Genomic DNA, 13,367 nt, shown 5'->3' on the forward strand with positions numbered 1-13,367 from the left:
GCCTGACCATGTTCGGCTTTATCCGGACGCCTGGCAACGCTATACAGGGTGACTTTGAATTCGACGTATTCCTCTCGGGAGGTGATAATACAACTAATTTCCTACAAAATTAGCCCTGAGGTCCTTGGGCGGAAAGTGGCTAGTTTCTGAGATATTCAACATTTTTGGTTTTGGTAAAAAAATCCCGAATTAATTACAAAATCATCAATAAATAAAAAAATACTGGTTGGATTTTAGTAGTTTTAGTTTTAATCAGTTGCCAATACATCAGTTATCATTTATAAATACTAATAATAGCAGAAATATCATTCGTTTTAAAATAGCAAGTAATTTCCTATGAAATTTTGTTTTGTGTCACTAATTTGGTCGATAGAAAACTGGATTTATTTCAAAAAAAATATATGACACTAAGCGTACAAACTATTAGAAAAACTTCCTTGGTTTATTAGCTACCCAGAAACATAAAATTATTTACAACATTCTCAAAAATAAATGAATTAATAGATGATAAGTAGTGTGTAAAGAGAAAAGGGCAATTTCAAAAACATCTTAATTTGCAAAATTTTGTTCAAAGTGACTTCCCTTATGACAAATACACGCTTCCTTATCTCTATGACGGCCACTCTTGGACTGAATATGCGTCTTATTTAGTCATTATCTTCAAATATGTTTCGGAGAAGAATATCGATACACGGCCAAATCCGTTTGTATAACAAAGGACTTCATGTAAAAACAACCGGCGTTAGGTTCTGGTCATTGTGCATGCCATGTAGTCATGTAGTGGGATAGAATATAACACGTGGAAACCGAGACATCCTACCATTACCGCACAATAATTTGATACTACGCTGGACAAACTATCACAATATCCATTATTAGCCCCAAAAATTCAACGAAATCTAAAAAAACAAAACCAACAGGCCCAAGGTGACGGTTTTAATTTAAATGTTTGGATGGGTATCATAAATAATTACTTGATTGGGTTCTACTTTTTACCCAACAATTTAAATGGTGAGAAATAAGATTAATTTTTAGGGAATGAGCTAGGATCATTGTTTTAAATTTGAATTTAGAAACAAGTTCTAAATTCAAATTTAAAACAATGATCCTAGCTCATCATATTATGAGTTTATTCGAACACGACGATTGTTTAGTGCAGTATCGAACTACTGTGCGGCAGTGGTTGGATACATCGGTTTTCAGGCGTTGGATTGACAGGGCGGTCCCACTACATGACTACATGGCATGCACAATGACCAGAACCTAACGCCGGTTGATTTTTACATGAACTCCCTTGTTTATACAAACGGAATAGGCCGTGTATCGAAATTCTTCTCCGAAACATATTTGAAGATAATGACTAAATAAGACGCATATTCAGTCCAAGAGTGACCGTCATAGAGATAAGGAAGCGTGTTCGGGCATGTATTTGTCATAGGGGAAGTCACTTTGAACAAAATTTTGCAAATTAAGATGTTTTTGAAATTGCCCTTTTCTCTTTACACACTACTTATCATCTATTAATTCATTTATTTTTAAGAATGTTGTGAATAATTTTATGTTTCTGGATAGCTAATAAACCAAGGAAGTTTTTCTAATAGTTTGTACGCTTAGTGTCATATATTTTTTTTTGAAATAAATCCAGTTTTCTATCGACCAAATTAGTGACACAAAACAAAATTTCATAGGAAATTACTTGCTATTTTAAAACGAATGATATTTCTGCCATTATTACTATTTATAAATGATAACTGATGTATTGGCAACTGATTAAAACTAAAACCACTAAAATCCAACCAGTATTTTTTTATTTATTGATGATTTTGTAATTAATTCGGGATTTTTGACCAAAACCAAAAATGTTGAATATCTCAGAAACTAGCCACTTTCCGCCCAAGGACCTCAGGGCTAATTTTGTAGGAAATTAGTTGTATTATCACCTCCCGAGAGGAATACGTCGAATTCAAAGTCACCCTGTATATACTCTGTATCCTTCTGTGAGAATAATTGTCTCTTTCTTTGTTTGTAGGCTCTCAGTCAAGAAGAGGTGACGGACTTGCTCCACGCGGCTCCATTCCAGAATATTCTGCCGAGACCGTTCGCTGCAGGTGGGTTTAAATACATTGTTTAAGGAACAGAGGGTAAAGTTCCCTAAGTAAAGCAGTATCCTCCGACCAGGCGGTGATCGTGTCTGGCAGCTTTCTGTCCAACTGTAGTTCGTTGGGATTGTCTATCCATGTTTATTCGCATGTAAACTTCATATGTGCGATGTAGGATTTATGACGTCATCCGTTGATTTGCTCGTCGATAGTCTATGTGCGACTTCTGTCATCTGTCACTTGTCATGTGTCGCCGCAATACTGTAAATGGGCTAGTTTCCTACTAGTCAAATTCAATACTTTTTTCGAAACGTCAAAAACGATATTTTCTATGAACTTTGTATGAAATAGTGCGTTATGACGTCATAAGTTTTTGACGTCAAATAGCAGACTTAATTGTAAAAATTTAGCTAGAAAAAATCGAAAATTAAATAGTTCATCAAATTTATGAATGAGAGTGTGATTATTTTTTAATATTTTATTGTATTGAAAAGTTGTAATAATTTATTTTTGACCGAGGATACTACCCAATTGACTCGAGCAATTTAAGATCTTGTTCTTAGCACGTACTTGACTTTGAAATAGTATTTTTCAATAAACTACGTTGAAAAAAGCGCTAAAACCTCTCGTGATTAAAGGTAAGCGTCCATAGGCCCGCATCGTAAGCATCGTACGCATTCCGTATGACGTCATCAGTACGCATCGCATGTAGACATTGCCGATGATGCGGTCCGTACGATGCGGATCAGTGGACGCAGTTGTATGAGTTTCTATACAAGACAAACTAAAATCCGTTGCGTGCGATGCGTACGATGCGGGCCTGTGGACGCTTACCTTAAAGGGCTATCCATACATTACGTCACACGAATTTCATGATTTTTGACCCCCTCCCCCGTCCTTGTCACAATTGGTCACATTTGTGAGACCGCCTAGTGTGACGTCACATTTTATAATTTTACATTTAGTTCCGAAATTTGTTGTATAAAATTAAGTCAGTTATCAAATGAATTTAGTAAATCGCGACCAAACAGAGAACCTTCTTTTTTTTTATTTTTAAATCATTTATAAATGAAACGATTAAATTATGTAAAAATATTGCATAATATTAAAAATGATATTTTGCAATATTTTATTTTTCAGAGGGCGAGAAGCCTGAGACGAAACAGAAGCGTCTCGAAGCGAAGTACGCGGCGCTACAGATTGTGCAGAATGTCGACAAATATGGCACTGCCAAGGTAAGTTCTGTGACCATAGTCATTTATTAATAATAATTGTGTTTTTATGGTAAACGAGCAGACGTATCGCCTGCTTACATTCGGTGAGGGGGTGTTCAAGTACATATTATGTAATGCAATTTCCGGGGGGAGGGTGTCACGTTACGATGCGATACTATGGTGGGGGGCGGTTTCTTACAACATTTTTTTTTCTTTCTTACGCGTTACGTAATATAAAACAATATATAAAAAAGCTAAAATGGGAGGGGGTAGAAAAACGTTACGTTGTGTTACAGGAGGGAAATCTTTAAAAAAATGTGTTACGTAATGCTTAATCAGGGGATCCATCTGCTCTTTTACCGGCTTATACCATCAAAAAAGTTTTGCGGGCTCAAAGTAAAATCATTTATTCCAATTAAACTATATACACCGCCACTCGGCCGTACCTACAGCGATATATGCCTACAAATTCGGATGGCGTCGACTACCATGTCGACGGCCGGGGTGTCGATGCGCAGTGCTCACGCGTAGAGGTCGGACGTCGGACGTTTGGTGGAACTTAATTATTATCATTTATTACTTTATTACCTTACAAAATTAGTTTAAAATATGAGTGGCTTAAAGCATTGCTCATTTGATGGATGTATGTCAAGACAAAAGGACATGGGATTGTCATTTTTTACATTACCTGCAGATGAGAAAATGTAAGTTCAAATTTATTTTAAAACTGTGAAACTACCTTCACATTCTTCATATTACTAACATTAATTAGTTACTTTGTTGATACTTACTAATAATATGGACTCATGTCTGAATTTAAGGAATTTGTTTTTTATAATTACGAGAGCAACTTGAAAATGTGATTTTTTGTTTGTTGAGATTTTTTAACGATTATGGTGTCAAATGAAAGGCCTAGGTCTATAACTATTTTATCCGTTTGAATCATATAAATGGGTCAACGCGTTACGAAATTAGAAGAAATTAAGAATCGTAAAAATGTAAACAAACCAGAATTTTTGATGTTTTTGTTCCACAACTTTTTAATTAATGCAAAATGTAAAATATTGTTATTGTAACTAAATGAGAATTGTTTACCCATGTAAAAAGCCAAATTTTATAGGAATTAAATGATATAAGAATTTAGTTAGGTTCTCTTTACACAAAGTTCAATTCAATCATACGCATCAAACGTAAGATAGAATAGGTGGTCAAATAGGTAGATAGATAGACGATGAATATTATAGTAGTAGTAGTAGTACCACGTAGTACTACACTACAGTACAGTACCACAGAATAATAAGTAATGTAACGCAACGCATCGGCGAACCCACAACCCTTTTTTTTTTTTTGAGGGGGGAAAATCATCCAATGACTTCTCCCGCCTTGGGCAAGGCGAAAGGGAGTGTCAGACTCTTACTGACTAAAAACCACCCCGTTCCTTCTCCTGCTTTTCGACCCGAAGCCCCGGTAAACCCGCTAGGTAGTCCGCAGCTCCGGATCAGAACCCACAACCCTAGCGAAACGAGTACGAATACGTATTACGTCACTCAGCGCCAGACAGCGACAGAGCTACGTGTTTGAAGAGAGCGGCAAACTGCGGCAATACTACTATAGTAGGGGAGACACAGAAGCACAGACAGAAGGGATTTCGGTAGTTACTCGAGCACGTCAGATTAGTAAATGGGGAATAGCTAGTGTCATGTTGAAGATACCCACCACATTCGCACTTTCATTAAATGGGGGGATTAAAAAAATTAAAAAAAAATCTAACTTACTCCAGTCAGTTTCGTCAGATTAGGAGAAGAGAAGTCGACAGCATACAAAAGAATGCGCATTTAAAAAAATCTTCCCATTTGAGCGTGATTTCTAACCACTCAAACGTCCGGCCCGCGCGACCGTTTATCTCTCTAACGTCCAGCCGCGCACGGCATCCGAACCGCGCGCGACTCGCAAGTTCGTCGTAACAAAAAACCTATATAGCTACTGAACCGTAATGCCTAGAATAAAGAAAAGAATACCAAAAAAAGATTGAAGAATACTGATCAATCTTAATGATTTTTTTAAATCTTTAGTTGATCTTTAAAATACAATAAAACGGTTAACCCGTTTAACATGAAACACAGAAAAAAAAACAGAATTATTTCTATCTTTTTAGAATATACGGCACAACTAATGCATATTTTATCAATAAAATATTTTTACAACAAACTAGACTCATTGTCCTTTCTTTTGATGTATATATGATTATATTCGGTTAACTCTAAGTATTGTAATTAAATCGAAAGAAAACACTACTCGTAATTTTACACATCAAAAAACCTGAGGAACACATTGACATTATTATGGAATCTTCAATGAATTTAGTATATTTCTCTAAAATGTATTATTTTGCTTATTACGAAATGTATTTCGATATTTTATATACCATTGTAATGCAAAGTATGTAAAATATGTATAAACAAAACTAAAAGTGGCCAACACCATGCTATGGCCAGACCGGCCATTTTTTTCGAAACAACAATCGTTTGAAGTTAAAATTAGAATAGATTTATCAGCTAAAACTGTGATATTTATACATCATCGTAAAGCACAAATCTTCTAGTTTATTTTGATGTATAACACTTGCAAGATAAATTAAACAAAACTGTAGTATTTACGACATAATTGTTGGAACTCACAAAAACACTTCACAACACGGGCGTAAAACGAGTCAACTAACTTTAAAAATTTATATTTTGTTTGTCAAAGCATATTACAACGCCATGTCTTATTTTTTCGTCGAACAATTTATTCAGCTGTATAGATAATCAGTCAAAACTCACCAAACAAGACCGTATTTTAAACTAGAGGGAGTTAAACACCCAAGTAGCACAGAAGAGCTGAATAGTAGCTGAATCACTGTTCACAATGAAATCTTCTGCTGAATAAACCTGCTGAATAAAAACGTTAGAGGCGCCTACTCAGCTGATATAACTCTGATTTGGGCACAAATTAATCAGCTGTTAGCTGAATAATGTAGCTGGTTGCACTATATCAGCGTTATTTGAGCATTATTGAAGGTAACAGTCGCCCCAAGAGCTGAATAATGACCGATTATCAGGGTATGTGTTACCTTTTATACACCACAAGGGCTGAATAATAGAGTACTTGTTCCCTGTTTAACACCACAAAATACACTCCAGGATATTAGCAACTCTTATATGAAGCTGACAATTCACAAGTGGCAAAATTATGAATAATTTTCACCCTACTTCTTATTATTTTGATATGTTTTGTATGAACCATTTTGTAAAGTGTTTGTGGGGAACAGGCAAATATTTATCGGGAAGTAAAACTTTGTTTTTCCTCATGTGCATGAAATTCGAATGGGAAAGAAAGTTTATTGTCAAATACTATATAATTATAGACGAATATTTTCACGCGCTCTCAAAATATCACTGCTTTCCTGAAAATTATAGTATTAAAAACGTTGATGATATTATTATAAAAAATTAAGTCTTTTTATTTTTCCTTTGTAATTTGAGAATAAGCTGTAAAATGAAATCATTACACTTTCTATTCAAATTCTTTTGAAATTTTCGTTAACTAAACAAAAACCAATTGTTATTTATTATTTATACATAGGTTAGAAACTAAAAAATGGCAGACAAGCAATGTGTACCGTATTAATTAAAATTAAACGGCATGAGCTGTTGAAGTGTTCACTCGTGGTACATGAATCAGTGACGAGCTGTTACGAGTGGTTCTTGTGTTACACAAGTCAGCTACAGATTCATGTTAAGCTTGCAAAAGGCATTATATCTTTGTTATTTGAAGCCACAGAATAACTGATTACATCATAATAGCTCACTTGATCTTTCTTAAAATGCAAGTCGTCTAAGAGTTCAGTTGTGGTCTTCAATTCAGAATATAGCTTAGTTAAAGTCCACAAAAATACTTAAAATTGCTTAAAACTATATAATACTGAACTTGTTACCTATATTAACGCTGCAAGCGTTGCAGCGTGGTCTCCGTGACGCGTAATAACGTTCTTATTCAGGTGGAAGCTCACTTTTCACCTATTGCAGGTCGAGTGTACTGTAATAACTCTTTATAAGTGCTAAAGTTACCAAAGTTACCTCGTGTGACATCTTATAATGCAGTTTTGTGCTACTTGGGCAGAACTCGTCGCTTTGGATACTATATAGTATCCATGGACGTATGACGCTCCTTTTTTTGGATACCGTGCTATCCATGGACGTTAGAGTGGCTAAGAGTGAGAGGGTTTAAAAGCGTTCTCGTTAGTACCGTCCGAAACATTCAGTCCCATCATGCAAACTGGCAGATTAAGGGTTTCTCATTATCAGAGACACATGTAGCATATACATTATCAATATCTGACACGCTCCACCTCTAGAACAAAAGTTACACGTAACAATTTTAAAGATCTGTGGATTCCCCCTTTCTCCACCGATGGAAGAAAATGTCACTTAACCATTTTTTCTTTCTATCACCATATATTTAAAATCCAGTAGGTCCCTACGACGCTCGAGTAAATCCAAATTTAGCATCGTGGGCTCCCCTACTATTACTACAATAGGTGAATATCTCGGTAGGTAAAAAGCGCTTATGCGAGCTGAATTGAACTTTATTGCTCAGAACCAAGAGTCTCTTATAAGTTTGAATTGTTACGGGGAGTGGTGCGTTTACTTATTATTCTGTGGTAAGGGTCTGACACTCCCTCTCGGCTCGTCCAAGGCGGGAGAAGGCGTTGGATGATTTTCGCCCCTCAAAAATAGATACTTAGGTACTTTAGAACCGTCAACTTATTTATCTTTGAATTATTCTTTAAATCTTTAGGGAACAGAGAGTAAAGTTCCCTAAGAAAAGCAGTATCCTCCGACCAGGCGAGGTGATTATGCCTGGCGGGCTTTCTGCCCAACTGTTGTTCGTTGGGATTTTCTATCCGTGTTTATTCGCATGTAAACTTCGTATGTGCGATGTAGGATTTTGTGATGTCATCCGTTGATTTGCTCGTCGATAGTCTATGTGCGACTTCTGTCATCTGTCAATGTGTCGCCACAAATCTAATAATATATTGCAGCAAGGCCAGCTGTCCCGCGAGGGCGACCTGCTGACCCGCGAGCGGCTGTGCTGCGGGCTGTCCCTGTTCTCCGTGGTGCTGCGCAGACTGCGCGCCTGCCTGGCCGCGCCGCAGTGGCCCGCGCCCCCCGCGCCCCACCACCACGCGCCCGCGCACACTGACGACACCAACGAGTTCCACAGGTCAACTTCTACTCTACTATATTGAATAAAATAAAAATGTTAGATACACTGGACTCAGTCAAACCATTTATTCTATTTCAGGTATAAATAACTACTTTCGAAATGTTCATAAATAATTTAGTTTCGAATGGAGAAGAACAAGCAACTTCATTAGTTACTCTTTTATTTAGGCTCTGTCTAGTTCCTATTGATCATAGCGTCATGTTTTGATATTTTATACCCTTCCTCAATAAATGAACTATCCAATACAAAAAATCCAGAGATTTACTATTAAATGAACTAACAAAAACAGTTGTAATAAGATTTTTTTTTGTGAAATTTTGTGTAACGGTGCAAATTAACTGTTTTTTTTTCTTTCATTTATTATATAATGTAAACGAAACCGCTGGAAGAACCTAGTTATTAAAGAAATTATAAATAATAATGTGTGTTTATATTCCAGACTGTGGTCGGCCCTGCAGTTCCTGTATTGTATACCCGTTGGTGACACGCAGTTTACTGTCGAGTGAGTATACACAGCGTGGTCTTAAAGTTTAATTCTAACACACACGCACACACACACACACACACACACACACACACACACACACACACACACACACACACACACACACACACACACACACACACACACACACACACACACACACACACACACACACACACACACACACACACACACACACACACACACACACGCGCGCGCGCGCACGCGCGCACGCACATACACACACATGTTTAAATTGTCATGACTATTTCGCTCACACACAAAGTCAAAGTGAAAGTTATTTATTTCAAATTGACCAAAAAGGCACTTTTGAACGTCAAAGCAAATATAATAATATTAAAAATATCAGTCTGTCGGTCAATCCTCTAGTTGCTCTATTTGCTCGTTCCAAAGTGTAGATTCCTATGGAGAAGAACGAGCAAGAAACTCCATAGGTTACTCTTGTCCAATCAGGTTCACAATACAATACTTGGTTACATTGTTTCAATACTCATTGTTTTACCTTCCAGGGAGCTATTCGGCGAAGGTCTCCACTGGGCTGGGTGTACGATTATAGCGTTGCTGGGTCAGCAGAGAAGGTTCGAAGCTCTGGACTTCTGCTACCACATCCTGAGAGTGCAGCGAGTCGACGGGAAGGACGAGTCGGTTAAAGGGATTGTAAGTATTATTGCGTGTTTTATACCCTTGTTTAAACACTAGGATTGTCTCCTGTGTCGTGGGTGCGTTTACAAACATACAAGTTCACAAACACATGACAGCTCAGACCTGAAACGACGATTTGTGGAGCTCACAAAGAGTTGGTCTGTGCGGGAATTGAACCCGCTGCACGTTGCGTGGTAGCTAGTTGCCCAGCCACTGCACCAACTGTGCAGTCAAAATTATTGAGTCAGTCAGTCAGAAATTATTTAAAATACTGAATTATTTTGTCTCAAATGCAGGAATCGAACGCGATATATCTTTTAATTATTAATATTGGCACCTCCAATCTCGCAATTGACTGAACTGTGGGCGTGGAAGCTGGGCACCTAGCCACCGCGCAACGTGTAGCTGGTTCGATTCCGCACAGAACAACTCTTTGTGTGATCCACAAATTGTTGTTCCGGGTCTGTGTGTGATGTGTATGTGAACTTGTATGTTTGTAAACGCACCCACGACACAGGAGACAATCCTAGCGTGCAACATGGTTTAAAAAAATATATAAAAGTACACATATCATTTTTTTAGTTAGATAGATCAATTTATTTATCATAACATGAGTTACATGACAATACAACATGCAGGCACAGAGAAATGTGGTAAAGCACAGCCATTTTTGGCCTCTCAGCGTATAAATATAAAGATGGGTTTAAATTACAATATGAAATGTTACAATGTTACATTATACATATTTATAAATGTCCGCAGCCCCTAAAACGCATGGTGGACCGCATCCGGCGCTTCCAAGTGCTGAACTCGCAAATATTCGGCGTCCTCGCGCGCCACCTGGCGGCCGACGAGGAGAGGGCCGGCGTCGAGCACGTGCGCTGCTTCCCTCCGCCCTCCGCGCCCATACATCAGATCAATTAGACTGGAGGACCCTTTGTGGAAGGTTGTGTTGTTAACACACCCTGTTTGTGAAGGTGTAGGTGTATTAAAACATCCTGTATTATGACTTGAACAATGTGCTGTTACATAAAACACACCCTGTATAACTGCTTGTACAACAGCTTATCATTCTGTGTGTAGTTTGTTTATGTTGTTAAAACACCCTGTTTATAAGGTTAGCGGTGTTTAGAAACACCCTGTATTATGACTTGAGCAACACCCTGTGTTACATAATCTTGTATTTAGACACACCCTCTATAATAATTTGTACAACAGCTTAACACCCTGTTTGTAAGGTTAGAGTGTTTGAGAAACATCCTGTTTTATGACTTAAACATAACATTCTGTATTCTAGTTTTATCTAGAATCACTGTATAATGACTTGAACAACCCTTAGTATGAGTTTTCTTTATTTATATTTTAACAATCTTTAGTATGATTGGTTAATTCGAACCGGCCAATCAGAGTGCCGAACGCGCTCTCGTTTCGATTACTTTAAACGTAAAACAAACTCGTACTAAGGGTACTGTATACTTTTGAAGACAACTGAAAATGTATTCCAATAATATAAGTACCTATGTAGACATATAGCTTAATATATAAGGAATATTAAAACTTTCCATAAGTAAGTAGATAAACTTAAAAATCACTGTTCACTCACTTACATTAATGGAGAAAAGCTCTACTAGTTTCGAGTCACAGAGGGACTCTTCATCATGAGCAGCGTGCGCAGACGGCGACGTCGCGCAGCCTACTGAGAGTAGAGTAAAAAAGAGAGAGAGTGAGAAAGAGAGTATGAAAAGTCCCTCTGTGACTCGAAACTAGTAGAGCTTTTCTCCATTAATGTACGTGAGTAAACCGTGATATTTAGTTAATTTAGTATGTCTCACGATAGTTATTATAAAGATATTTTCCAAGAATTCTTTAATAAGTTATTATGAATTCGCATTTTTGAATAATCTAAAGACTTTATATTATCAGATTAAGTCCTAATTTTTAGTATAATACTAACTGATGCCCGTGGCTTCACTCGCTTGGATTCGTGGACTTTGTGACTAATAAAAGTAGCCCAAGTTACTCCTTAGTACATCAGCTACCTGCCAATAAAAGTCCCGTCAAAATCGGTCCAGCCATTTCAGAGATTAGTCAGAACAAACAAACAGATAAAAAATGTAAAAATAATATTTATTTATGTATTTAATTCAAAAGTTACAACAGTAGACAACCAATTAAAGCAACTTACATACATAACTAAAACATAATTAAACAGGAATTAACAGCATTCATAAGTTCGCCTCGCAGTACTTCAGGCATTCCGACATAATATTTTGGTGATTGTATATTCATATGCATGTAGTAAAATAAATAGTTCAACAAACAGACACTTCAATTTTATTTATTAGTCTATTACTTTACTAATATTATAAATGCGAAAGTTTGTGTGTATGTTACTCAATCATGTCAAAACAGCTGAAGTGATCGGGATGAAATTTGGAACAGGGGTAGATTATGGTCTGGAATAACACTTAGGATACGTTTTAACCCACGAGAACGCAGACGAAGCCGCTGGTAGAAGCTAGTAATCGATATTATTTAAGATTTGTCTCTCATTAAAATATTTTTGGTTAAAAATCTATTTAGAATTAATTCTCACATAAGTATTAGAAATATATTATTTGGCTATGTATAATGTAATTTATTGAAATCATGAATTTTGTATCGACGTGAGCTAATGGTAACATGTAAACAGTGACTCGTGTAGTGTAGAGATTGTCCAGTCAACTGATGGTAGCGTGGACTGTCCAGGGGATGTATGCAAGAATATCATAAGAATTATGTAATCTTTTTTATTATAATTATGAAATAAAGTATACAAACCTTAAAAATGTGTATTTTTTAAGTTATACCCCACGGGTCTCAATCGATGTGAAATATTTATGAACAAACCGTAAAGACTACAGTTTTTCGCTGCGAATAACAGTGCAGTGTGCTTCTATATCCTGCGTGAGCGATCTATCAAAATGTATTGACGTGTCCTACGTCACCAACCGCACGTGGGATACAGTAAGGCGATATAACGCGATCAATTGGCTTGATATTGTCGCGCGAACTGGACGCGGTGCCGTCACGTGTTTGTTTATAATGTCGGAAACAGAAACAAAACGAAACGATTCACATGCACGTAGGACATAGCCGCCGTCACACCGCATCCGTTATCACTTAGAACTGTCAGGAAACTTTAGGCCGCATCATCACTTACCATCAGGCGAGATAGCGGCCAAACGTCGGCACATTTAACATAAAAAAAAAGTTTTCTTTTTTTAGGGCAGGAGTATGACAATTGCTAGCTACACGTTTTACAGGAAACGTTCGAAAGCATTTTTATTCTAGCAATGCTGTGCCCAACCCGGGAATTGAACCCGAGACACTTTTTTCTGGCAGTCGCACTTGCGACCTCTCGACAGCTGAGTATCCACTTGCGAAGCCTCATGGCTAGCTGGCTCATTCTGAGCGTGTCGCGGACTGAGGAAAGTACATGCGTCTTCAGTTGAGCTCACATAATACCGTATCGAGCGGCAAGCCTCAACCCGAGTCAAGCCACCTCTGAGTTTGTTTCGGCATTTCTTCTCAGAGTAGTCGGATAGGAAATGCCGGCTGTTTGAGAAATATATTTATTGTACGTTTTACATTAGTTAG

General features: G+C 37.3%; 1 protein-coding gene across 19 annotated transcripts in view; it reads left to right on the forward strand.

Annotated features, from left to right (window-relative positions):
* The window catches only part of LOC118281268 (cytoplasmic FMR1-interacting protein), a 76,434-nt gene that overhangs the window by 31,194 nt on the left and 31,873 nt on the right, over nucleotides 1-13,367 (forward strand). For 8 of the 19 annotated variants that reach the window (XM_050701022.1, XM_050701023.1, XM_050701017.1 and 5 more), the window contains exons 23-26: nucleotides 2,030-2,108; nucleotides 3,240-3,334; nucleotides 8,397-8,578; nucleotides 9,021-9,083. In XM_050701022.1, the coding sequence (XP_050556979.1) occupies nucleotides 2,030-2,108; nucleotides 3,240-3,334; nucleotides 8,397-8,578; nucleotides 9,021-9,083 (419 nt within the window). Of the gene's footprint in view, nucleotides 1-2,029; nucleotides 2,109-3,239; nucleotides 3,335-8,396; nucleotides 8,579-9,020; nucleotides 9,084-9,595; nucleotides 9,744-10,490; nucleotides 12,557-13,367 lie in introns of those variants that run through there. The other 11 variants (XM_050701025.1, XM_050701019.1, XM_050701015.1 and 8 more) reach the window with 5 other exon arrangements.

The sequence above is a fragment of the Spodoptera frugiperda genome, chromosome 19 (assembly GCF_023101765.2).
Source record: "Spodoptera frugiperda isolate SF20-4 chromosome 19, AGI-APGP_CSIRO_Sfru_2.0, whole genome shotgun sequence".
Classification (NCBI taxonomy): Eukaryota; Metazoa; Arthropoda; class Insecta; order Lepidoptera; family Noctuidae; genus Spodoptera; species Spodoptera frugiperda.